General features: G+C 38.0%; 1 protein-coding gene across 3 annotated transcripts; it reads left to right on the top strand.

Annotated features, from left to right (window-relative positions):
- The first annotated feature begins 372 nt into the window (after positions 1-372).
- Positions 373-26,687, top strand: ccdc186 (coiled-coil domain-containing protein 186). Of its 3 annotated transcripts, none has more exons than XM_028476671.1 (16): positions 373-511; positions 2,319-3,214; positions 3,723-3,849; positions 4,792-4,920; positions 7,011-7,223; positions 8,399-8,518; positions 9,282-9,386; positions 9,735-9,833; positions 10,636-10,722; positions 10,804-10,946; positions 11,750-12,005; positions 12,244-12,433; positions 15,482-15,562; positions 15,709-15,937; positions 21,897-22,116; positions 24,334-26,687. In XM_028476671.1, exons 2-16 carry the CDS (start codon positions 2,367-2,369, stop codon positions 24,415-24,417), a joined length of 2,931 nt encoding a protein of 976 aa, XP_028332472.1. In that variant the 5' UTR covers positions 373-511; positions 2,319-2,366; the 3' UTR covers positions 24,418-26,687. The 3 variants fall into 3 exon arrangements, with proteins under 3 accessions (XP_028332472.1, XP_028332471.1, XP_028332473.1); XM_028476670.1 differs by having other exon boundaries at positions 15,482-15,580; XM_028476672.1 differs by lacking the exon at positions 2,319-3,214 and having other exon boundaries at positions 386-511; positions 15,482-15,580.
- Positions 26,688-27,432: the final 745 nt, after the last annotated feature.

Genomic DNA, 27,432 nt, shown 5'->3' with positions numbered 1-27,432 from the left:
TAGTTGATAATAGCCCCAAAATAAGATACATATTTTTACTGTCAGATGGTATTATCGCACAGAAAATGGATGAAAACAATTTTTGGAATAATAATTAATCATAAATCATAAATGAATGAAACATATCATAAATACATGATTACAGGTATCATTGTCCGTCAATTTGGAGATACAGGAAATCGTCATATAATAGGTACATTCTATTGAGACAGAAATACATTTTGTGGGGGTGATTTGAGATCTTTGTTCTATGAATATGGGATTTGGCGATTATTCCAAGTATATTATGATTAAGTGACGTAAAAAGGGTGGATAAATTCCGTCCTACGTATTGACGTCATCTTACGCTATTTGTCGCTGGTCTGTGATTGGTTGGGTCTACCTCATCGCCTCTCCGGTAGTGGCCATGTTTGTTGATGTGTCATGTCAAAGTGACTTGTTGGGCGATCAGCTGGTAAAAAAGGATCTTTTTTATATTATACCTACCTTTACCATGGCGCTCTGGCACTGGGTAAGTAATGTGCACACACCGCAAGGCTGTGTTAGCTGTGCTGACGTTTAAGATGGTGGTTGTGCTAAGCGCGCTACGTCTTATATAGCTAGGTTAGCTCAGCCGGATTCTGACAGTTCTGGTCTTTAACGTCATTACTACATACTGCTAATCCGACATATATTGGATTTAGCATCTGTAACCTCGATTTAATCGATTATGTAGCTTAAAGACATCAGCTGAAGGTTAATTGGGCTTTTGTCCCCCGTGCCATGGTTCAATTGGTAACCGGTTTAAATGGTGACGCAATACTGAATGTGACGTTGGTTAATTGTTGATACAATGGTAATTAAAGTATAGCTGGCGATGGAAATGTTTAGTTTTTTCTTTTATAAATGTTTGATAAACACATGATGAAACTTGTTTTTTTTTTTGTCTCTTTTTTTTCTTTTAGTCCAGCACCTGTTTACAGATGTATAAGACATTGTAACATATTAAAAATACTTAACATAATATGAATTTATTATCATTATTTATTTTACAATGGTTGATTATTCTGTCGTTCACAACTCGATAACATTCCTGTAAAGGCTTAAGCAACCGGCGACTCTGTTAGTAATTGGTCACCAATTAGTATGGCTACCATTCAAACCATAACAGCGGACAGTTGAGCTACCTAGCTAAAGTAAGCTTTAGTGGTGCTGACGGAACACTAATACCGCCAGTCTTCTGAAAATAAATACAAACAATCCTTACATAAACATTAAGGTTGAATTACAAACTAAAATGATATATTTCTCTAAAGCTAGTAATCATACAATATGTTGGCTGAAGTTAATTTCACTGTAGCATATGTGTTGGCAGCTGGAGATCTTAAAACGATAGGATTTATTTCAATTAATCTAATTTAAAGGTAGTAATTATAATATATGCAAAAATACTTGATAAATAGAGATTAAGTTATTCTAAACACAAATGCATGCCTGGGAATAATGTCTTTTAATACAGTAAAACATGCCATTGTTAGTGATGTATTTAATGTTTGAATGTTTTTTTTTTTCCTTTATATTTTGATTTATATTGTTTGGTTCATGTAGATGCACAATTTGAGGTATTTTAAGCACTGAATTTGTTAAAAGGTTTGAATGGGGATGCCAGATTTTTCACATAATCATGTAATTATTATAATGTGTATTACTTCACAAATGTAGTGTATATGTGTGTTGTATAATGATAGACTACTGTTTTGTTTTTTCTGTGAAGTATGGATGGATTCAGACTCAAATAAATACATTAAAATTTCACTAAATTCAATGTCTGGTCAAGGCAAATTGAAAATGGTGAAAATAAATGATTACTTTTCCAAGTAAGACATTATCCCTGACAGTTCTACATGCGCAAATTAGGGAAAAAGAATGGAATTAAGTTGTATTTGACTGCAGGCTGTTTTCATACAAGCTTATTTTAGTTCAAAGCCATTTTAGTCTAGCTTTAGACAATGTTTCAAATTATGCCATTGTTGTGTCAACCTGTCATGTCTTGCTGAATCATTGTATAGTTTACTGTCAATGATGTGCTGAGAGTTTTGAATACAATTCGTAACGTAATTCAAAGAGTTTTTCTTGTGTTGCTATAATGTTGACCTAAAGATAGCCAGCATTCAGAGGACACCTTTGAGCAACGCAACAGTTGCTCATCACTGATGTGTGATGGTGTAGGTCTAAGGGACAAATTTCATCATTGTTTTTGCTTCTGTGATGCAAAACTGAGGAACGCGAGACAGGTTATCCCTCTGATGTGTTGTCTGTTTTTTATCTCCCTATGGCAGACTAGTATCTTAGAAGGAGCGCGTAGCGTCCTGATCTAGGTACATGCAATGGAAGGATCACAGGACTCTGTGTTGGAGGCATCAGACACAATAAACCAGGCTCCCTGCAGCACATCCTCTATGCAAGAGGAGGTACAAATGTCTGTACCTGAAATGGAAGTTGACATTCAGCTTGAGAGTGAATTACCTGTGACAGACATTGAGTTGGACACGTGCAGCCAGGCATGTCTAGAAGAGAAGGAGCTGACGGCTGATGCAGCGTGTTGTATCGATACTGTGTCTGTGGAAAGTGAGGAAACTCCTCTCTGTGACTCCACTTTGGTGAACCCTGTCATCAATGCAGAAGTAGCAGACGAGAGCTCTCCTTCTGATCTTGAAGGAACTACGGACTGCTTATTGTCTTTGGATGACCCCTCTCCAGACAGCAGTGCACAGCCATCACCTCATGTCACAGACCCGCCCACGCCTACTCCACCTGCTGAGAGTCCATCATCACCCAATTCAGTCCGAAGCACTTTGAAAAACTCTCCTACTGAATCCACAAGCTCCGGGATCTCTAATGGACCCTCCACCCCAAACTCGGACACCCTCAGCTCCTCGCTCGCTTCCAGCCCCCAAAGTAGTGCCAAAAACTGCCTCCCCTCACAGCCCATGTCTAGTCCCTATGACACAGATTGTAGCCGCAAGCTCCTCTCCCAGATCCAACGCTCACTGTCGCAGGAGTCGCTGCTGGATGAGCTGGAGTCCGAACTGTTGACTTGTCAACTACCGGTGGGAAGTGGACAGAAAGAGAGTCCACCTGTTAACGGCTTACCTTCAGACCAGGATGGCTGCATGCTGGTGTTTGAGAAGTGTGTGCAGTACAAGTATTCACAACAAGAGAAAGCTATTCAAAGGTAAACTGCACTCTGTCTAAGATTAAACAAATGTTTTTGTGATTAGAAGAGAGTTCCTTTTCAGTCGATTCACTCAGTAAAACACATAGTATGGGATATCACGCCCCCAAATGCCCCGACTGAAGACACCTCTATTTACGTGATGTAGGGCTCGGCGATATGGACCAAAACTCATATCTGAATTTTCTTCTCAAAATAGCAATATATGATATAAATCTTGATCATTTAGAAAGTCTGACCAGAAAGACAATCCTGGGTTAAATTTGATGATCTAAATGCCACACAGGCACATTTACTAACTAACAGCTGCACAATATGTGCCACTTTAATCTTTTTCTCCTCTAAGGGACAGCACGTGTGAGTGAGTTCTGTGATGTGGCTTGTGTAGAGGAGGTTCTGGGTTAGAATGCACTCGGCAATCCATCAAACTGTGCTTTTTTATGCTGTTCTGAGAAACAGTGAAAGCAGCGAAGTAAAACAAGTATTTTAAAATTACATTGTTCTCCAGTTTGCTTGAGGAGAACAAGACCCACCAGGAGCTGATCCTGGGTATTTGCTCCGAAAAAGACAAGATGAAGGAAGAGCTGAAAAAGAAGGCAGATGTTGAAAAGCAGCAGCTGGCCACAATGAAGAAGGTAATTTATTTGAATCTCTTGTTTTTAACATTGAGGTTTGGCGTAGCTGTTAAAGAGAAAAAAACATGAGTTGAGTTTTTTTTTTTTTAGAGCTGACTGGTCAAAGGGAAGTACACTTGTTTGTTACATCATAAACAACCTCATTTTTGAACGGATTTTCTTCAATTATCACTTTTTGATGTTGAAATGGTTTCTATTATTGTGTTTTTTAAAAAATTTTTTATCATCATCTCATGTGCAATGTAGCTAGAAATACATAACCCACATCACACACATGCACGCACACACACACCCTAATTAAACCAACTGAGCCATGATGTCAAACAAAGCAGCCTGGTTGGATGAATTGTGGTGAACAGAAGCATTAAACGGGTCACGTGTGAAGCGTAAATTATCTTTATTATTTAGGCTCACACAGCTCATGTAAAGCTCAGGCTTTGTTACACAAATTGCTTCCTTATTATTCCGTGTGCCAGCTTTAGCATGCTGTTGCTACAGGAGGAACTGGCATTTATTCATGTTGCCAGGTAGGGCAGTTTTTAAGTGTGAAATATTTAATGGCAGGTTTTTCAATTAAAAGTTCAATGTTAAATAACTTTTTTTTGATCATTTTGTTGCCTTTATCTGATGCTAAGTCATGTAAAATAACATTAATTCAAATAATTATTGAAAGAAATTTATATAGTATATATATATGTGACTAATATCATTCTCAGGAATTCTCTTCCTTCACAGAAAATCATCTCTGACCGCAAAGTAAGGCTCAGTATAGTGTCTAAATTTAACTTCTTCTGGTATCTTAAATGTAGTTTGCTGGCAGCTCCTTGCATTAGGTGTCATGCCGTGTAGCAGGTTAGCCTAGGCGTAGCCCAGGCGTGGCGTAAGAGTTCATTTAGCCTGAGGAGCTGCTCAGCTTGTCTGTTTCTTTTTCTTCTTCTGCAGCTGGAATGCAGGGTGGAGGAGCTGCTGAGGGAACTGAAAGAATCGCGAGACAGACTCATTCACCAAGATCACACTGCTAAGGCTGCTCTCCAGCACATGCAGAAGGAAATGAGTCACCGTCTCGAACAGGTACAACTTAAGCCCTTGGCTTTCAACTGGGTCGCCCACTGAATTTAATGCTTTTATTTGCAGTTATCATAAAGAAATATGCAGCATTGTAAAAATAGTAAGCTGGAGGGCAATATAATATTCATCTGCATTTTGGAGAAATGGTGCAGCCTTGTTAAACTGAGTTTCATTGAAAAAAATTGTCATGAGTGTCTCATGGATATGAGGAATGAACATGTCAGTGTGAGATTGAATGGAAAAGCAGAGAATGAATAGCCCAGCTTTGAGTGGAGTGTGTGTACAGCAGGTGTAGCAGGAATTTCTATTTCCTTCTCACGCTTGTTTCTGCTCATTTTGTCCGTTATTAGACACATTTGCTCGCATGCATTTAAAGAAGTCAGAGCATCATAGGGTTAAATGTCTTGCCCTAAAACACTGCAGGTTAAAGCTGCTGGAAATGATAATTTTTTTTAATCAGATAAAGACAAAGTGTAGGCTTCATCAAGACCATTTGCTCGAAAAATAAAAGGTTGAAATTGTAGCTCGAAAGTTTGTTTTCATCTCTACCGTAAACATTCTTTAATTGACATTGTTGGAAAAGTTTCACTCATTGTATTGTGGGATGTAGTGTCCCAGAGATGGATGGATGGTCTGTGATTTATTGTGTTTGGCTCCAGAAAAGGAGGACAGTGATTTGCTTGACACCATTTTTGCTCTAGTTTTTGGTGACGAACTTAAGAATGAAGTAAAAAAAAAGAAAAATTTGAGCAAGTGATCTGGGTTTATTCATCTGTGAGACAAACACTTTGGGCCCTATTCTCCGGTCTGGAACTAAGTGCTTTTTTACGCGCCTCTCTCCTGCACGTATTCTCCGGTTCAGGCTCCTGACACGCCCATCGTGCGTTAATAGACCAAAAGTTCGTAGTCTGTGAATGAAGGCGGTCTGAAGCAAAGGAGGAGGACTGGACCATGATGTCATTATTTTTAGGCTGTGTAGAAATCACGGAACATGGAGTTTTCCCAACGCTCGTATATGTCATTGAAATCCGCGGAAATGATAAAGCGCACTTTTAATTTGAAACGCCTTTGTTGATAAACAATGTAACAGGATGATTTGATCAGATTGCTGCAGGGTGAAGATTAGACACATTCTTTAGTCTGAACCACAGTTAAAATCACTCTTTTTTCCCTCCATAATCAGCGCACATTATTCGTCGTCATCAGTCTGACGTCTGTCAGAGTTTCAATGTAACAAGCTGCAGCAGACGCGCGGACCTCGGGTGTTCACAGTTGATCAGCTCCGAGTAGGAGTAGACAGCACGGGTAAAATACGATGAAATGTAACTGGTTTTGTCTCGTCTGGAGCTGGTAAATGTAAACATTTTAGAAATGCTGATGCACGTAAGGCCAGATTTGAATGGGAATTCACAATTCAGGGCCGTAGCACCCAGAGTGCGTAACTGGAATCAAGGTGCGCAGTGAATGACTTAAGTACAGGGGGAGAATAGCATGCAGCCAAAAACAGCGCCTGACTTACATGCATGGGAGAATAGAGCACTTTGTCTTTATCTATTAAAATGTGCGTTAAATCAAGGAATTTAATCTCTCAAACTTATCCCAGTGTACCAAAAGTATGCAAATTACTGTAACATGTACAGTAAATTTAGCTTTAAAAGCCATTGAGGATGTTCAGTTACCATTTCATGTTTTAACTTGAGATCCCCTTGTTGGTATAGAAGCCTCCACTGTGTAGATTTAAAAACTATATTTACATGACTGGTAAACGCTTGATCCAATCAGACATCGGCTTCTGCAAAGCCAACAGGTTTTAAGTTGGCTCTGTTGAATCGACCCTGGAAAAGATTTACACCCATTATTCTGCCGTTCCAAACCATAGATAGTTGCAGAGAAAGTTCAGGGGTTGGACATGGTGCCTATTAGTTTTGGCTTTTGGTCCTCTTTATTAACATATTTACTGCATACCCATAGAAATGACTGCCAGTTTTTTTGGCTGACTGTATAATAATCTTTCCTCCCTACATGGATTTCTGAAACAAACTGTACAAGTGTTCCTGGAAATTGTGAAAATAACATTTGAATAACCCTCGCAGGCAAACAGGAAGTGTGACGAGGCCCGCCAAGAGAAGGAAGCCATGGTGATGAAGTACGTGCGAGGGGAGAAGGAGGCCCTGGACCTGAGGCGAGATAAAGAGAGTTTGGAGAAGAAGCTGAGGGAAGCCACAAAGGAAGTCGACCGACAGGCTCTCAGAGGAAACCTGCTGGCTCAGGATAAAGGGCGTCTGCAGCAGCTGAATGAAGCAAAGGTTATTGCTTTGTCTCTTTTAAGTGTCCTGTGGTTGTGGTGGTGCCTAAAAGCTTATACCATTATGACCAAAGACACTACAACAAACATGGGCAACTGGCGGCCCAGGGGCCACATGCAGATCTCGGTAGAATTTTATGTGTCCCCCAAAGTAAACATACAAATTGACAGAAAAACACACAAAACAAAAGCAAGGGTACTATAAAAAAATATAAAGAAATACAACATTGCAGGAAAATACAGTAAAAGACAAGAAAAACACAGAAAATACTCCAAAAACACACAAAACTACTACAAAAATGAGCAATACACAAATGTACCCCAAATAACACAAAACAACAACAGAAGTAGACAAAATGACTCAGAAAATTATACAAAATTACAGAAAATGACAACAACAGTACACAAAAAGACAAGAAAAACTCCAAAAATGAATCCGCAAACCCACAGTACTAACAAACATGCAAAATGACAACAGAAATACACCAAAGTTAATCAAAAAAACACACAATTTACAGGAGAAATGCACAAAAGGACAACAGAAATGCAAACTAGCAAGACAACAGCAAACATACACAGAATGACCGAAAAATGCACAAAACAACAGCAAGAATACATAAAAAAATACCAATAATTACAACATTGCAGGAAAATACAGTAAAAGACTAGAACAACACAGAAAATACTTCAAATGAAATCGCAATATACTGTACAAAATTACTGCAAATACCACAAAGCGACAACGAAAAATGCACAAAATTACTCAGCTAAATATACAAAATGACAGAAAATGACAACAAAAGTACAAAAACAGGAATGTCACAAAATGCCTCATAACAAGCAAGACAACAACAAACATCCAAAGAATGACAGAGAAACACACAAAATTACTATAAAAACTCTGTGACCTTCTTTCCTGTGTTGACGCTCTGATTGGTCATTATTCTAAATGCTGACATGCATGTTGATAATGTGGCCCTTAGATCAAACAAACTCATTTTTGTGGCCCTGCTTTAATGGATTGCACATGTATTTATTTTTCTTTCCCTCATGACGTCGCAACATTACATTTTGAGTTATATTTCATCTTTTTTTTTGTTTGTCTTGTCAGTGTTACGAATATAAAAGCACAAAGTCGTATCAGGTGGTGTGTTGATGATAGTTTTGTGTTTTCAGGATAATGAGGTCAGCAGATTGAACAGAGAGGTGGAAAAGCTGAAGGAGGAGATGAACTCTCATCTTATCAAGGTCAAGTGGGCCCAGAACAAACTGAAGAGTGAAGGAGATGCTCACAAGGTGATACGATGGTTTGTCATGTCTCTCAATCACATTTTCCAAAAATAGACATAAACCCTAAACCCAAATTTAGAGGCTTTGATTTGAAAACAAAAAAACCAAAACGAATTTGCCTCATTTGAACTTGTGAATTTATCAGACCAACTTTATATCCTTGCATGAATGATTTGTGCCAAGGTCACAGCTTTAATTTGGACTGCTCTTCTGCATGAAATAGATCCATTGCAGCCGTGCTTCTTCTTGTGGTTATGTCGTTCACATCAGCTCTCAAAAGGCTCCCCCGCAGTTATTTTCTCTGCAGACGAGTCATTAAAAAGACATGATTAGATGTTTGGATACTCGTTAGCACAGTGAAATGGATGGAGAACGATGTAGCAATGAGCCTGAAAGGACATCATCATCACTGCCGTGCTCTAATTTTCTTGTCGAATATAGTTTTATAGTCGCCTCCAAACAGAGAGAAATTATAAATGGTACTGCATCAATATATGAGAGAAATAGGAACTGCACGTTAACTCTAAATGGCTATTATAGAGACTGACTGTAGTAAACTCTCTATACTTGTTGCTAATGCTAATCAACATGCTTCAACCAGCAATTATATTGCTTCCTATTGCAACAAAAATGTCAGGAAAAATTGGAAGTTTCTCCTCTGGTTGATATGATTGAGGTTTTGGTCTATTGGACTATTTTAAACATTTCTTGTTATGTTTTTTTTTTTTGTGAAATAAATAAAAGGTAATTTCTCCCACTCTATTTACAGGAAACAAAGGATAAACTTCGAGAGACCACGTCTAAGCTGGCCCAGGCCAAAGAAGAAACTGAGCAGATCCGTAAAAACTGTCAGGACATGATTCGAACATATCAGGTTGGTGAGATCAACTCGTACAACAGACTTTTCTGAATGTTGATGATTATTCGACTGTTTCCATTGCAAGGAGTCACCATCTAGATGGCTTACACAGAAATTAATTTAAGTTTGAATGTCTGTAGTTTGTTTAATTTGATATCAGATTATTTTCTAACGCACAACTGATTACTCCCCTTCACTTTTCACATGTTGTTTATAATGGTAGCAAAGAGCTTTGCCAACTTTGTGTTAGTGATTGAGAAGTTTCCTTTATTCTTTGTTTTCCCATTTGTAACAGTGTGGCTTCAATCGACTTTTCCCGTCTTTTATTTTCCTAAAATTTCCAATTTTTTTTTTCTATTTTAGGAATCAGAAGAGCTCCGGTCTAACGAGCTGGATGCTAAACTGAGGCAAACTAAAGTGGAGCTGGAGAAACACAAGCAGGAGCAGACGGACCAATTAGAGGTGACGGAACCTAAACAGTCATAATCTTCTCCAATCACATCCTCATTTCATTTTTATTTTAAATTTATCAATATTGAAAATAATCGATAAAATAAAATAATACTTCAAACCTCACATGGTTTTCTTTTTGTTTGCATGTACTGTTTTTCTTGTACTTTGTCTGTCTTCTTGTTGTTGTAGCTTTTTAATTTATATATATATTTATATAAATTGAATGTGGTGGGGCGTCATTTATAGCCTGAAAAATTTACACAACTTTTTGCACTCAAACTTTGTGATTTATAAAAAATAAACGTGAGCACTAGTGAATACACTTTGAGCCTTTCACACAAACATTATGGAGACGTGGGAAAATGACAACGCTGGTCGTCAGGTCGTGAATTGAAGCCAGTTTCATCTCATGCATTTAATGTCCTCGCATATCAGACACATCAAAAAATATTTAGAATAACATATAATACAATTAGTCTGCATGCTACATTTAAAATTGTATGAAATGGAAGGACTAAAATGAATATACACTTACCAGCATTGTAATCGCCACCATTCATGGTGGTGTGCACTAATAACATCTTTAGTAAAGCCCAGATTTTTTTAATTTTGTCCACAATGGAATAATTGACACGCAATGTATGAAGTGGGTTTGTGCAGCAGGCCATCACTGCAGGGTTTGCATGTTTGAATTGGTTTCCGGAAGAACAAATCTGCCTCAGTGTTGATGTTTTTTTAATGCATTTGAATGTTCACAAAGGCAGCATTAAACTCGTCAACCGAAACATTTCAATGCATATTTTTAATGCAGGTGCATCGAGTGAAGGCAAAAGAGCTGGATGACCTGAAGAGGAGCTACAAAGAGGGCATGGATGAGCTCATCACTCTGCGCACCAAGGTCTGCCACAGACACAGACGGGTGAAAATGGCTGATTTTCCCCCCCCCCCCCAGAAGTGTAACAGTATGTGTGCTCCTCAGTTAAAGTGTCTGGAAGACGAGCGCCCACGATGGGAGGACGAGCTGAGCAAGTACAGAGAGATAATCAACAGACAAAAAGCAGAAATCGGCCGACAGAGCCAGAAGCTGGAGGAAGTCACTGCGCTCGAGGAGCAACATAAGAGGTAAAAAAAAAACATTGTTGCCAATGATTGAGTAAGCTCTGTTTAAGTTAATAAATAACCTACGAATCACACTTCAGAACAGAACAGAACAGCAGTAAATATTTAATATCTGATGGAAAAATTTAATCTGCTTCCTCTCTGTGAATGCAACAAAACATGTACATCCTAGGGGTGTGCAATGCCATGACAATACGATACGATTCACTGTGTCACGATACGATATGTCCTGATACTAAACAGTAAGATATAATAATCAAAATTAGCTTTTACAAGTACAAAATGGGATGAAACACAATTTATTTCATTTTTTAAACTTGCGAGAACAAATAAATCTTAACTAACTGTCATTCAAGTAACCAATATCAAAAACTATCGCATTTTTCAAAAAAAAGTTTAAACTTTTGCTTCTACAACAAATTCTGTTAAGTTCTTAAATTCTATAAATGTGCCCAGTATATTTTATAAAAATAAAATGGTAGTAAGGTCTGTTGTGGTTCGCTGACACCTAGTGACCAGACATTTATGTGCTAAGCATTTGTTGGCACAATTAATTGTTTTTTTTTTTTTGTTCAAAAATCGATCAAAAAATCGATTTTGACATGTTTTATATTCAATTCAACTTTATTTATATTGCAGATTTTACAACAAAGTCATCTCAAAGTGCTTAACAAAATATAGAGTCCATAGTAATATTGATACTGTAATCGCAACATTTCGCCGTATCGATTTGTTCTGACAACCTTGGTACTTCCTATAAATTATTACACTGGTATTAAGAGTTGTCTACATTCCCTCATATGCAGTGATGCGGAGCAGATCACTTGTCTTCGTGAAGAAGTAGACAGCCTGACCAATCAGATGTCCGACCTGCAGCGCGACGTTGAGGGCAGCCGGGAGCGTGAGGCCGAGTTACTTGGGTTCACTGAGAAATTAAGCAGCAAGAACGCCCAGCTTCAGTCAGAGAGCAATGCTCTCCAGTCCAAGGTGGACCTGCTCACCAGCAGCTTGAATGAGATCCAGGCAAAGCTGGAGGAAACCAACAGGCTACTGGACGAGAAGGTCAGCAGTCCCTGAGGTGTTTTATTTGAAGAAAATGGGCTGAATTGAATGTAACAGAGATTTATCTACAGTTATTTAATATCCCCTTTTTTTTCAGTTCCTTATTCAACCTAAAAACTAAAATTAACGCCCCTTTTTTTTTTTTTTTTTTTGGATAACATAAAATCTGTAATAAAGTTCGGCAATCGAGGGTTTGTAAATGCATCATTGCAGACCTATTTTCTCTGATTTCCTGCAGTCTCGGCAGCTGAAACAAGAGGAAGTGCTGAGGGCGCAGGAGGTGCAGAGTCTGCAGAAGGAGCGTGAGGCACTGCAGGCCGAGGTGGCCCAACTCAAAACCAGAGTTGAGGATTTAAGGGATGAGCTGCTTACGCAGAAGAGAAAACAGGCTGCCAGCATCAAGGATTACACTAAACAACTCGCACAAGGTTAGACAATCACTGTTGCTGCAATATACATACACAGCAGCACCATGAGGAGGGAGAGAGAAAAGACAGTGGAGGTGAGGGAAACGAGTTTAAAAAAAAAAAAAAAAAATTTTTTAAAATGGCAAAAAGTTTGGACACATTTTTATGTGTAGACTGGACATTTTATACCACACAGACACATGAGAGCAGTCCATCCATCAGTGACAGTAACTAGACCTTTATTATTTTCTAATTTATAGTCATTTACAAAAAAAAAGATAATTTAGTTATAATTCATGTAAACGACTAAAAATCTGAGGAGCCACCTAGGTGCTAAAAGAGCCGGCTGTCATTAAAGACTAACTAAACCCCAAACCCATTTTTTTCTGCTGAATACATATGTATTTGGGTATTAAGTAGTGCTGTTTATTAATCCTAGTCCCACTCTTCACATTTTAGTAAAAGTATTTTAATTTTGTGTATTTAGTTGTAAAATGTCAGAGATAGTGGCCTCTAAGGGTTGAACACTGGTTATTACAGGTGAATTTTGCTATTGGCTGAAACTCATTCTTTGGATTGCCCTGCATCATCAACTCCTCCCTCCTACAAATGCTGAGAGGAGGGAGGATGATTTCCTCCAATCACAGCCCTCAGTGAGCATTGATTGACAGCCGAACTGAGGAAGTCCACTGTGTGAAACATCCCTGTAGCTGTTTTTCACTCTGAGCTTCTATAAAGAGCAGATTCTGCGCTAATCAGAGGGTTCATCAAGCTATGTGTGTATTTACGGACACATCATGTGTATTCCTGTCTATCTCTGCGTGTGCGCGGACGTGTGTGTGTACGTCTTATCGCTATGTGCGTGAGGTGGTAGGGGGTGTGTATTACCATCTGTCTCTGCGCGCAGCGCTATGGACTGACTGAGTGGGCGTGTCTTACTGCTACAGCAGTAATGCCTATAATCAAGACTTTTTTTTGAATTTCCCACCTAGTGGAAGGTCAGCAGAAAGCAGGGGTTTAGTTACTCTTTAAAGTTTAGTTTTCAGTAATTATAAAAGATTCATATTCTGTCAGGCTTTAACACACATTTAGTTGTGCTGTTTCTGTTCATTTTCCGCCTAAATTAAAGTGAAATGTCACATTATTTTTGCAACAACAATCCTTTGTGCTCCCCTGAATACCAGACCAAAGAGGTTATGTGCAACCCTGATAATATTACAGGTATATGACCCAGACATTATGCAGTTTGGTTCAGTGTAGCAAGCTATATGCTAACTACTACCTCTGCTAATGAATCATGACGTCAATGATATGCTAAGCTTGTTGTTATTTAATATTGTATTGTTTTTGATGTGACAGAAAGTGCTACGGTATACTAAAAAGGACAATATCATGTATTATTTTTTATTAGTCATCATCAGCCTTCTTAAAGTGTCTGTCACACTACATAATTCATATATTCATCTCTATGTAAATGACAAATCATACTCGCACAATATGAAGATGATGTATCCTTTGATTAAAAATGACATGACGGTGTCCTGAAGTGTGCAGCGTAGCGAGCGCACGATCTCCTGCTGGGATTACACATAATTGAGTGAGCCAGCCTGGCCTGTATGGAGTTCCTTCCACTTATACAGTGACCCTCAGCCCTGGAGTTCAGCACTTTTATCTTACACAGGGCTGTGATGGCTACTTGAAAAGAGGAAACTATAATCCTTAATGAGTGCTACAGGAACCTTATCTAATGAGTAGTTTGATGTCTGTTAATAAAGGGTTTTTTTTTTTGCTAAGAAGGCAGATTTCCAATGAGAGCTTGGGTCATATTAAGTACCTGCAGTGTATATATAGTTTCCTAAAGCAGTCAATGAATTATGTAAACGTATTCTAATGCATCAATATCAATGTCTTCCATTGATGGTTATAGAGCGACATATTGAGTTTTCTATATTGGGGATGTAAAAATATCAGATATCTGTCCAATATCAGCCTGAAAACTAATAACGGATTCAAATTTCTGATTTTTCTTCTTTTTTTTTTTTCCATTTAATTTTTGATTTATGTGATTCACTCACATGTACTGTCCCTTAGAGGAGTGGTTCTCAAACTTTTTTTGCCTTGAGTACCCCCTTTCTTTTAATTTCTGAATCCATGCCCCCCCTTTGTCCGAATACAACATTTTACTCAGAATGCTATGAAACGATTACTATAAAGCATGATGAGTGATAGCACACATTTTAAAGAATCTCACTTTGTAAATAAGTGAATAGATTTATTTCTATAGATTTTATCATTTTCGATCATCTCCCTCTTGATGTGGGACTAAGAATGACTCGTGTATGTTCATTTCTATCATCATTTTTGTGTGTTTTTGGTGTCATTTTGTGTATTTTATTGTTGTTTGTCTGTAGTTTTTATTATGCAGTATATTTTTCCCTTTTTTTGTGTGTTTTGGTAGTCATTTTTCGGTGTATTATTTAAATTATTCTCTCTGTGTTGTTTGCTTGTTTATGTCGTTTTGTAGTAATGTGTATTTTTTTTCTCTCAGTTGGTGTGTCTTTGTTGCCGTTTTGTGTGTCGCTGGTAATTGTAAAGATTTTTCTCTTAGTGTGTCATTTTGTGTATTTTGTTGTCATTTATCTGTTCTTAAGTATATTTTTCTCTTATTTTGTGTTTTTTGTTGTCTTTTTGTGAGTTGCTGGTAATATTCAGTGTGATTATCATTTCAATTTAAAAATAAACATTATAAAACCCCATATTTTTAATACAGTCATTTGTTAATTTTCCTCTCTCTCAAGTACCCCCTTGTAGTGCCATCACGTACCCCTAGGGATACACATACTCCCATTTGAGAAACACTTCCTTAGAGGGGAAAAAGACTAAAGTGGCACATATTGTACAGCTGTTCATTAGTAAATGTGCCCATGTGGCATTTGGATCATCACATTTAACCCAGGAGATCAGATCGTGCTTTATATCTTGTATCGGTAATTTGGGAAAAAATATTGATGAGTTTTGGTCCATATCGCCCAGCCCTAGATGGTTAACATGCTTTTTCTTTCTCGATAGCTCGCAAAAGGCTGGATCAGGTTGAGAATGGAGGATGTGACCGGGATGGCAGCAGTATGGGCAGTCGTTCCAGTTCCTCAGGTACTACTCCGGAATTTGGTTAGTATTTAAAACCCTGCAAAAATACAGTAGAAGTAATAGGTCAAAGAAAGTTGGTCACGTGGTCACATCTGTTTGCTTGATTTTTTAGAAATGCTCTTTCTTTGTACCTCCGTTTCTTTCTATAGGCTCATTGAATGCCCGTCACGTAGGAGGAAACAGTGTTGACGAGCGGTCGCCGGAGTCCCAGTCGGGTTCTTCAGTCGTACTGGTGGACAGCTTTCCAGAGGTGGACAAGGCTGTGCTCGTAGAGCGCTTTGTGCGCCTGCAGAAGGCCCTGGCACGTAAACAGGAAAAGATCGAGTTCATGGAGGATCACATTAAGCAGCTCGTAGAAGAGATCCGCAAAAAGACCAAGTGAGTGGCACCGGCCGGAAGTGAAAAGAAGCAGTTGTATTTGACACAAAGCGCTACAATATTTTTTGTTTACCCATACTTTTATTTTTAGTGCCACTTTTCGTTCGTTTTATTTCTGTATGCACAGCACGCCTAAGACACTGGCGCCCAAGATCTTCAGTCGACCTTGATAATCATTATGTTTATCCCCCTCAGGTTCTTTGTTTGCCCCCCCCCGCCCCCACCTACTATTTTCAAATCCTAACTTTTGCAAGCAACACTCCTCACATTCATGACAAACTTCACTCAGTGTTATATTTATAGCGTCAGTGATTGGGGTTAGTGGGGGGGCAACTCAGTGTCTTTAATCATGCTCCATTCCTATTCATGAGCATCACCTGAAACAAAGAACATCTTTATCATATCAACACTTAGTTTATTTATTTATTTATTTTTTTGGTGTAGTCGTCATCAACTGTAGATCTATGAAAGATGTAAACTATAATTTAATAATTTCACCATCTCCACTAGACTAAAAATGATTCTTCCAGCCAGTTAGCTTTAATTCTCCACTTCATTATGTTCATTATTGTTATTACTACCTTGACATGCAGTACTGGTTTCCAGCTGTTTTCCCAGCTCTACACTTGGATTGACTCTGTCAGCCTCAGCCTATATTCAAGTGTTAGAATTGAGGACAAATCCCACAGTTGCATGGCTAAATTTATCCCTTTAAAGTCTCAAGATATTCGCAGTAGTGCTAAACTTTGCTGAGGGTGGATATGATTTAATCCTCTTCTATTTTTCTTCTTCTTCTACTATCAACGTAGTCCAATGACCCAGGACATGCAGGCATGTGTTAAAGGGATCAGATATGATGTCATTTAGTTAGCGTTGAGATTAAAAGATTTATTTATTTTATTTTATTTTCTATTTTTGCGTGGCTGCATTTTACTAAAATTGTGACATTATCAATAAGTTCAGAGGTTCCAAAAGAAAGAAATTGAGTTACCCAAGGAAAAAAACATATGGAAAATATTTAAGAGGAAAAAATTTCAATAATAAGAATGCGTTAAAGCAGGGTTTTTCAATTGGGGTCATGACCCAATTTGGGGTAGCCTGGAATTTAAATGGGGTCACCTGACATGTCTGGTAATTGATAAAAATAATAATTACTGATTTTAAAAATGAAAACACACAATCTTAACTTTATTCTGTACTTACACTTTCTCAAATATATAAATCTATTTCAAATAAAATGCACTATAAAACTATCTTTGTTAGATCTGATTAGATTAGATGGACTTTATTAATCCCCTGGGAAGGCCCCACCAGGGAAATTTCATTTCCAGCACCAAACAGGGATGAAATAATATATAAATACAGAATATATGAAAATATACCAGATCCTGGCTCATCTATATTTGTAACTCAATAGAACAAAACATGATCAAAATCTGATTCTTGATGAAAAAACTGTGTTTTGGGTCGCCAGAATTTCTTTTTTTTTTATATCAAAATGGGATCACGATCCAAAAAAGGTTGGAAAACCACTGCGTTACAGGATTTGAACTATTGACCAACGATTAGGATTAAGTTGTAATATAGCATATTTTATCATCACGCTGCTGTAGCATTGGGCCTCTTTTCTAACGTCCACTGCCATCTGTCACTGTTGATTTCTAAAGATCGGTGGTGTCTTTTATTGTCTCCCTCAAACATTTGCTCCACATCTCATCAGCTCGCCCATCATGAAGCCAACTGTGTGGCGTCATGATGTTTTGCCCGTCATCCAACCTTTCTACATATATTTAACTCTGCCCGTTAATGTGCTGCAGGGAGGTCAAAGATGGACGAGTGGCTGTAACACAAAATCCAGTATATGGCATTACATTAAATGAGCTAAAATATGCAGGAGCAGCAGGATTGTCCTTCAACCACTGCACTGTTTCTCATTGAAGAAACGCACACCTGAGTATTAAAACCATTAAGCCTCAATGATCCCATCACATCACATGCATTTAAATAGTGCTGTTGGAAAGCTGCTAGAATCGTTAAGATCCACCCTTTGATTTTGGTCGCTATGGCTACATATGCTGATCGCACACATCAGTGTTAGCTTTGAAAATGAAATGAAATTTAGGTTTGACTAAAATGCAACTTGGTTTTAGTCAAGTAAATGACATTAATATTTCTGTTGACTAAATTTGTTTTTATTTCATTTCATTTATTGGTTTATTTAACATGCACAGTTAATATCAATACTGAAAATATATTATATTTATTTTTAAAAGGCTATTTTCCATCTGTAGTCCCTGGATAGAATGTTCAATTGTCACCCTAAAAGTGAACAAATTACAGGAAATATACTGTACAATAAAATATACAGTGAAAAATGACATATAACCCTTCTATTTACATATAAAAAACAACAGTATTTTAGAAGAGACAATCATCAGATGTAAATCTTACAAGTAAGTAAAAATAAAACATTAAAAGGCACAGATATAGTTTATTAAGTTATACAGTATAAGAATGTATGCATTTTTTAAGAATTAAATTAGCATTTATCAACCTGATATGGGATGGTAATGTTTGTCAATACACACAGGCAGATTTCATGTTATCAATGCCTAAAACCTATAACATGAACTCTGGATTTCATCAAAATTATAGTTTTGTTTTTATTAGTTGACAAAATTATATATTTTCATATAGTTTTTGTTCTGATTTATTTTTTTTTTTTTAATTAGTCAGTCTAGTTATTGTCGCTTAAAAAATGTAGTAAACATTTCTTAGTCAACGAAATGAATACTAATACACATTACCAGGTCTCGAGTTTATTCGTTTTATTTTATGTCGTCCTTGATGCAATTAGCATTAAGCATGGCTTTGCTTCCAGTTTTTAATCCCAGACTAAAACTGTTTGCTTGCTCCCTCATAAAAAGCCCTGTCACCATTCTTCTAGTCGTTGTCTTGTCTAGTCCTTCCTGCTGCTGCTAACATCTCAGCCCTCTGCTAACCGGTGCATGCCATCCAGCTCATCATGTGGCCACGCATTTAATTTCTGTCATTTGTTTGTTTTTACAATTACTGTCGAGATGGAACTGGGGTCTTAAAAAAAAAAAAAAAAAAAAATGGACTTTTGCAAAGCCTAGTCTGAGGTAAGTCCCTGGTGTGTGTGCGTGTGTGTGCGTGTGTGTGTGAGACAGCTAAGGATATCTATTAGCTTCCGTGTGTGTGCTACGTAAACATTAGCATTCTGTTGTGGTGGCTTGACTAGCTTGGCGTGTGATTTTGGCTTTGCTTGTTGATTTTTATCTTTGACATCTTGCTTTTCTCATTACTTTCACCACACTGCATGGTTTGAGGAGCATGAAGCACTACTGATAATATTTTCTCCACATGATTAAAACCAGACAACCATCTGTAAACAAAGGCAGCATGAAAATGGCTCTTGACGAGAAGATTAATCAGAATTAGTAAGCTTATTCACCTAATGGCTAATTATGAGATTGTGGAATATTAACGTGGTAAAGTGGGATTAGATGTTAATATAGGCAATTGGAAGTCATCTTTTTGTTGGAAGTTAAGACCAGTACTAGAATTATAAGAGTATTTTCCATCTGAAAAAAATATATGAAATCATACAGTGTAGTCGTCTGAAATCAAATGAAAACTAAAGGAAAATCAACTTGAGTTCTAATGCCAAATACCTTGAATTTGAATAGGACATGTACCTAAAAAGCCCCTTTTTAACAGATTAATGTTACATTTTGTGTTGAATTCTAATGTTGTGGCTACAGATTAAGATTCATAGACTCAGAGCTAAACATCTAGCATTGGGGCAAAACAAGAAGTGATTTAAAAAATATCTATCAATATATATATATATATACATATCAATTAGGGTTTATTAGGGGTGTGACGATACACACATTTTAAGAAAACTACAATGACAAAATGTATGACTGGACCAACAGACATTTCTTTAACCGAGTTGCACCTGCATTTTGAAATGTTTTATTATAACTCTTTACATGCATGATGTAAGCATGAGCTTTTAATAAACTTCCTCGTCCACAAATTGAAACTAAAACAAAAAATGTATTAAAGTTGAAATAAAATAAATAAAATTATACATATATTTATTTTTTTTCAAGTGCAAACAATATTATGTGCAAAATCATGTCCATACAAAGTGCAAATAGTGCAAACGGAGCCTGACCAAGTACAGTATGTCATTAACAACATGCTGCAACTACACAGCCATGTTTTTTTAACTGTTAATAAACTTCTTCTTCTTCCACAAATTGAAACTAGAACTAAAATGTTCTCCTCCTCCTCCTCTTCTTTTCCTTCTCCTGCTTTAGGTTCTGACAGGCTCGACGTAGCAAAGGCGCTTTACTGCCCCCACAGGTCACAAATAGAAGTTTAGATAGCTCACAAAAAAATGCAAAATAAAAAAAATCTCGCACGACAGATTTTTAAAGCGACAAGAAATCTCGTCGAGTTTAATCTCGCGGGATCTCGTGGCACCCCTGGGGTTTATCGTAAGTTCCTGTTTTGCATTTACAAGCCATGCAGTGAACAGCGCTGTTGTAAATATGGCAGAATTTGCCCTTCAGTTGTCTACATTGCAGTTATATTTCAGTGACTTACATGCGGAAGCTCTTCGTAATAGGACTAAACCACTCCCAGTACGAGGCCAAATACTCCCGTTTTCCTGAGTTGTTATACTCTGTTAAATATGAACTTTCACTGTTTATTCTGTGTGTGAAATGAAATGTTTTCTTTAATTCCACAAACACGTTACCTGTCATTGATCAAGGCTGATTTGTTCTCTGTTTATTAGCTGCACTTTTAGCTCATCCAGCTAAGTTACATACAGAACTGCTTTAATTTGGCACTGGTACTGGATCTGGCTGGATTCTACTGGGTTTGGGATGTTTACCATTAGAGTGTTGCAGGCCACTGATTGGCTATCACTGTGGAAAAGTATCCCCTGAGTACAATTAGCCTTCTAACCCTACCATAATTTCACATCAACTGCCATTTGTGTTTTCAACAAGCACTTAACATAAAGCCGGGGTATGAAAATGCAGAGTGAAGGACATCACCTCGAGGCTTCCACTACTCCTTTACTATGACAGCGTAGACACTTTGTGGTGTACTCAGCTTCACTTTGTTTGTTTTACATTACAACTGAGGTGAGTAGGTGAAGTGGAAAAGCGCTCAGTGCTTCTGGCTGTTTAATATTGTGGGTGTTTTTGTTTTGTTTTCCTTAATAAACGAGAGAATCAGGCTGTATGTACGACTGACCTTTGTTTTGATCAAACCTTTTTTTCTTGAAAGTGTCTATTTGTACGGTTGCCGTACGGACAACCCCCAGTGCTATTAGTACGGTTACCGGAGTAGGGGGGCTCTGCGTGCGGATACAATGTCGATATATTGATACGGCAACCGTATGGATAGCCGGTGCCTTTTTTATTTGGAGATTAGAATGGCCAAATTTGAATTAAATGCTTGATTTATTTTTGCAAGTTATTATTTATTAATTCAATTGTTTTAAAAGTCTATTTGGGTTGTTTAATGGTGGCCTTAGTTTGCTGCATAATGGAAAGTAGGTAAATAGCTTTGTTTGTCTGTTTGCAGACTTACATCAAAAGTGCTTATTGGATTTAGAAAAATTGGATTGTGCAATTTATAGTGATTTCCCCCCCAAAAGAATTGGGGTGCCCATACATTTATGCTTATTAATGGGGATAGAAATTTGTTCCAAGCTTTTAAAGTGTGAATGATCATAGGATCAGGATCACTGATCCAGATAACTGCCAATATCTGAAAGAGGATATTTGGCTCTTGCAGAGGTTTGTGCTCTGTTTGTTAATGACTGTAGTAATTCACTAATGATAAATTGTCTGACTCCAGTCGATGCTGCTCCAAAGATGTCTGACTCTTTTCTTCTTCTCTTTGACAGAATAATCCAGAGCTACGTGCTAAGAGAGGAATCAGGAGCCCTCTCGTCAGAGGCGTCCGACATTAACAAGGCTAACCTCAGTCGTCGGGGGGGTATCATGGCTTCCCTATACTCCTCCCACCCAGCGGACAGCGGGCTGACCCTGGACCTCTCATTAGAGATCAACAGGAAGCTGCAGGCAGTGCTGGAGGACACGCTGCTGAAGAACATTACTCTGAAGGTAAATCCTCCCTCAGCGGGTGTCACACTGCCATGTTCAGTTTCCAGTGCCGTCCATTAGCTTTTAATTCCTCTTATCTGTTACAAATTCCACATTTAGAGCACACTGATCTCACTGTGTCATCAAAGTGTGCTGCCATGATAACATAGTCTAAAGTCAATGGAGCACTTTGCTCTGTTTTCATCTGAAATCCTCAGTGTTTGCGTTTAAAAATGAGTAATTATTAGCTTGTTTTGTAACTCAGTAGAATTTGCTTCCTCTTACTCAGCCATCTGCTCGGTCACAGCTTCTGCAGTGGGAGCAGGAACCGCAGCGTCCCCGAGGACTGTTTTATAGCTGCTTTAGGCAGACTGTGTAAACTGGTCGTGCAGAGAAAGGATGATTGGCTTCTTTTGGGTGTGTTTGTCCCCACAAAGTCATTGTCCTCAGGTAACGCTAGTAGGAGAGCTAAGCTAAGCTAAGTATTTATTGGATATTTTACAATCATTGATTAAGAAACAGCTTTGTTTTAGATACTTCTGCACAAAATCATTTTTTTTCTGATTTAGTGTTTGAGCTATTGTGTACATTTCTAATTGTTTGTGTCCATACTTCTTCTTCTTGTGTCTGATAGTAATATGATGTGTTCCAGTGAGGTAGAAGACTGGTGAATGTCAGGCCATCCTCTGTCTTTGCTGAGTGATGGCTGATATTTAATCATGTCTTTCAACTCTTCAAAGTCGGTCACAGTTTCTACAGCCTCAGTTTGTCATGACATCAGATGACATGAAGCATCTTTGGAATCATTTAGGTCAACATTTGCATTATTGATGCTGTTTGGGAATAAAGGACCTCCTGTTCTACTTTACTTTTACAATTTTCTATTTTTGATGAGAAATGGAAAGTTTCCCTCAAAGAGTTTTGGTGAATTAAATGCTTTGGTTTCTGATGTACACAGTAGTTCAGTAGTTTAATGAGATGTTCTTATAGTAATAGAAACAATATTTTGTTGGTTCGGATCAATTTAAAATGTTCTGTAGTCCAGTTTTGTACACATTCACGAGTAAATACAAGGACAGTCTGACGAGCTCCCATTATACAGGTTAATAACTCCAAAAAATTAACTGTATATTAATGCTAGGGGTGTGTATTGCCTGGCATCTGGCGATACGATTCTTATCTCGATACATAGGTCACGATACGATACATCCCGATTTTAAAGTACAAGGCAATTATTGTGATTTTTTATATTTGACTTAAGAAACAACTAATCTGTAAACGTGTACACCTTCATGAGAACATTATGTATGAAATATATTTTATTGGCATATTTGACACTCAAAACATTGGCTTTAGCATGCTATGTGTCAACAACTTAAAATAAAAAAATAACATACAACCTGCCTGTGGTTTTTAAACCAACTGTGACTTTAGTGCAACTTAACTGAGGTATATTCCTAGAACAACAAATAAATGCAGAAATGTAGGACTTTCTTTTTAGATTTTATTGAAAAAACACAAGCTTGTCAACATGCTCAGGTTTCAGAGCACTTCTTTGTGCAGTTCCAATGTCTCCTGCAGTGGAAAAGACTTTCCTGGTTAAATGAAGGTTAAAAATAAATAAATAAGAATTAAAAATACATCGATATAGATGCATTTTGAATCGATCTGAGGCTCGCGCGACATAATATCGCGATATATTGCCGAATCGTTTTTTTTTTTTTTTTTTCAACACTTCTAATTAATGTCATTAATGCATTTATCCAGGTTCTGCGTTTGGGGGGGAAAAGGTACATTGAATTGTACGCTGTTAAAGTTGCATAGACGTCGATAAAGAGTAGAATCAGTGTTGGATGGTTTTAGGTTAGCGGAGCAAGTTTGGTTAAAGAGCTACTAAAGATAACCTGTTAAAAATAAACGAAACGTATTATAACTAGGGGTGGGACGACGCGATACTCAGAGTTCATGATGATACGATGGAATAGATACAAATACGATATTTTTAGACAGGAATTAAGACCAAAAAATGCTGGAAAAATGTTGACACATACACACACATTGTGTTCCATCAGACCTTTATAAATTCTTTGTGTATGAATCTTGGACTATGCATTGATTTTAGCATTGGCAAAGCTGTGATGGCTAAACATTGTGAAACATTGTGTTTTCTCTACCTGATAAGAAGCACGCCTCCTCACATCAGTTTCGGTGCTATTTCTATCCTCCCTTTTTTCTCAGGAGAATCTGCAAACACTGGGGGCTGAGATTGAAAGGCTCATAAAGCAGCCGAGGGATCCCAAGGACAAAGTGCGAGGGAAGTGAGTTGATCGAATCACGGCAAAATGAGCAAATGAAGAACCCTCAGCATCTCGTCTAACGTTACCGTTCCTGAATTAGGCAGGAGCGAAGTGAATGTTAAACGCCATCAGGGGCTGAAGTCTTGGTTCTGTATCGTAAACGGGTGCTGTGGCATCAACAAACCGCCTCATTTTTCAACACCCGAGCCATTCCAAGTTGCTGTTGGAGCCGTTCACTTCCAGCTTGTGTCTGATCGTCTTGTCTGTCTGAGGATGCCAATATGATAAATGTAACTTAAAATCAGCCAGTGGGGGGGGGAAGACAGCCTGATCCCTTTTTTCTCCCCTCGTGTAGTCTGTAAACTGTGATGATTGTTCCCAGCATGCTCTCTGATGTCCATACGCCAATTAGCCAAACATATTATTCTACAAGGACGGCTTTTCCAGCTTCATTACACAGATCCTCGCTTTTCAAATCGGCCCCCACAGACTGACACCAACAACACCTCCTTTGAGTTCATTAAGGTTTTTGATTCGTGCATCGTCCACAAATGCCTTACATCAGCAGAGCCACCGTGTTAGCTAGAGCGCTATGCTAGCAGTGTGGAGGCGCATAATCTAAAACAAATATCATCATACGAAGATTTAAAGGTAGCTCATCTCAAGTTTGTTTCATTTAAATGTGATTATAAGTTATTTTCTGACTGCAAATCTGTATGTGTATCTGATTCATTATCATGTGACTTATTTACAAATGTTTGAATTGAATCCTTTCCCCGAGTGTGTGTGTGTAAAGTTTCCAAAATGTAGTTTTTGCCATCGAGAAAAGGCTCATTTAACAAAAAATGATAAAAAGCATTTGAAGATGTCCACGTTAGCATCATTAGCGAAATCCTCTCCTTAGGGCGTCCTATTGTTTTGCACCGTGTGCATGTTATGATTTATTAGGGAGACGGTACTAAAATGATTTTTGGGTTATTATTACACTCCTTTTCTTTGTTGATTTGTTGTAAAAATCTGTGAGGCTGTTGAAGTGAATCAAGAGAGAGCAGGAGATGTGTAGCTGTAGCTCAGGAACGCTAGCGGATCCTACCGAAGTCTATCCAGGGACAAAAGTGCAATGCTTCGCTCTTTTTTTTTTTTTTTTTTTTTGTTCGGACAGCGTTCATGTGCCAGTTGACTGTTTTTACGTCTGTCCGACATGTCGACATGTGCTGGTGATTGAATTTAAAGCGATGTGTGCCTTTCTTCTTTGTTTTAAAAAAAAAAAAGCTCTCCAGCTCTTGGCCACACGTTGCGTCCATGCTTCAGTTTTCAGGGCATTATCGTCTTTTACCAGTCAGCAGAAAAAAGAATATTCAAAGAAATAAAACAACATTTGCATTTAGAACGACTGTTTGTTAAGCATCACCAAAACACACCTTACAGCCAAACTCAACAGGCTAGTTGACATTCCCTCTCACCTGATTTGATCTGAATGCAAAGCTGCCGTAAAAGATAAGCCTTCAATTTCTTTTCCTTTTATTTATTTTTTTTTTCTTCTCTGCGTTTTTGGGTCACGGACCATTTCCAGGCCGATCCCCCCCCTCCCTGCGTGCCCTCCGGCTGCATCTAAACGGACCACTGTGTAAATAGAGATGAAAGTTTCCAGGATTAAGATCACACACACGCTTGATGCAGTGAGCACAAACACTTTTATTCAACCTGAATTCTATTCCTATACTACACAAACACAACTCTATCTTTTACACCCTCCCTCAAAAAAAAATGAAATAAAGTTGCCATTTTTACCTGTCTCGCTTATCCATTCTTGTCACCCCGGTGACGCCAGACGATTTCACGATGAAGAATGAGCTGCTCGCTGCTGAATCCCTCTTAATTTGATCATTTTGCAGCTCAGTTAAAACGTCAGCATATGCAATACAGTTCTCATAATTCCACAAGGCTTGCACTCGCTGAATGGGTGACTGACTGCGTGTCGCACTTTTCCACAGCCCTGAAAAGAAGCCATGCTGCAGCATTATGTGAGCAAATGGTCCTGATGTAGAGAACTCTTCTTTTGAGGAATATCTGTGCAGCATGTGGCCATTATTGTTTTCCTGCTGTGCAATGATGCCTCGTCCTCTGCTTTGTGAAATTCTAAGCTGTGATTGTACTTTACACATATATATATAAATAGATGGCAATCTGTACATTTCTGATGAGATGTTTTTAATAATATTAATGATTGTGGATGATGAGTGTACATAAGGTGTTTGCAGGGAATAAATGGAGAAATCTTTACCTCATGCCAAATCTTCTGCTTTATTCGCTGTATTCTTTGCGTTTCTTTTCAAGGTGCATAATACAAAAGTCACGCTCGGGTCATGAAGCAATTTTGCACGGAAAATAACTTTGCACATAATGACTTTGGGGCTGAGGCAGCTTTGGGTTGCCTGTCACAAACGGCTTTGTCAGCAGTCCTGGAGGTCAGGAGCATCGCTGCAGGAGACGGTGAATGTAGGCCACCTCTCGGAAGAATTAGGACGCGATGCCACCCTTGGTCTAAAGGACATTTATTCATTCAAGGATAACAAAGCACGAGAACCATTTGCGATGTTAAAAAAAAAAAAAGATGTTTATCTGGAAAGCTACAGATTTCATATCTAAACATTGTTACGCATTGACCTCTTAACTGTAGAAAAGGAAAAAAAAGATCTTATTCAATATATTGGCCTATTTATTATTATTATTATTATAAGTCTTGAAGGTGCTGATGTATTTCCAAACCCGGGATCACAAACTTAAATTAATTAACTTCTAATGACAATTAATATTCTGCATGATTTGTCAAACCACCTCAGGCCACATAACACATTACACTGTAGCACAACTTCCTGCAAGGTGATGATAATGCATCAATTAGTGTTAAATAAACTTTCATAAAATAAGTAAACAAACCTGGATGATGATAATGATGATGCCGTTAGCGTAGCTGTCTGCTGCTTCTGTAATCAGGTCATTCAAACCCACTGAGTCCACAATGGGTTCAACAGTTTGT

This window comes from Gouania willdenowi, chromosome 19, assembly GCF_900634775.1.
Source record: "Gouania willdenowi chromosome 19, fGouWil2.1, whole genome shotgun sequence".
Lineage (NCBI taxonomy): Eukaryota > Metazoa > Chordata > Actinopteri > Blenniiformes > Gobiesocidae > Gouania > Gouania willdenowi.
Note: the sequence above shows the minus strand (reverse complement) of the source record. Positions and strands in the feature narration are given on the sequence as shown.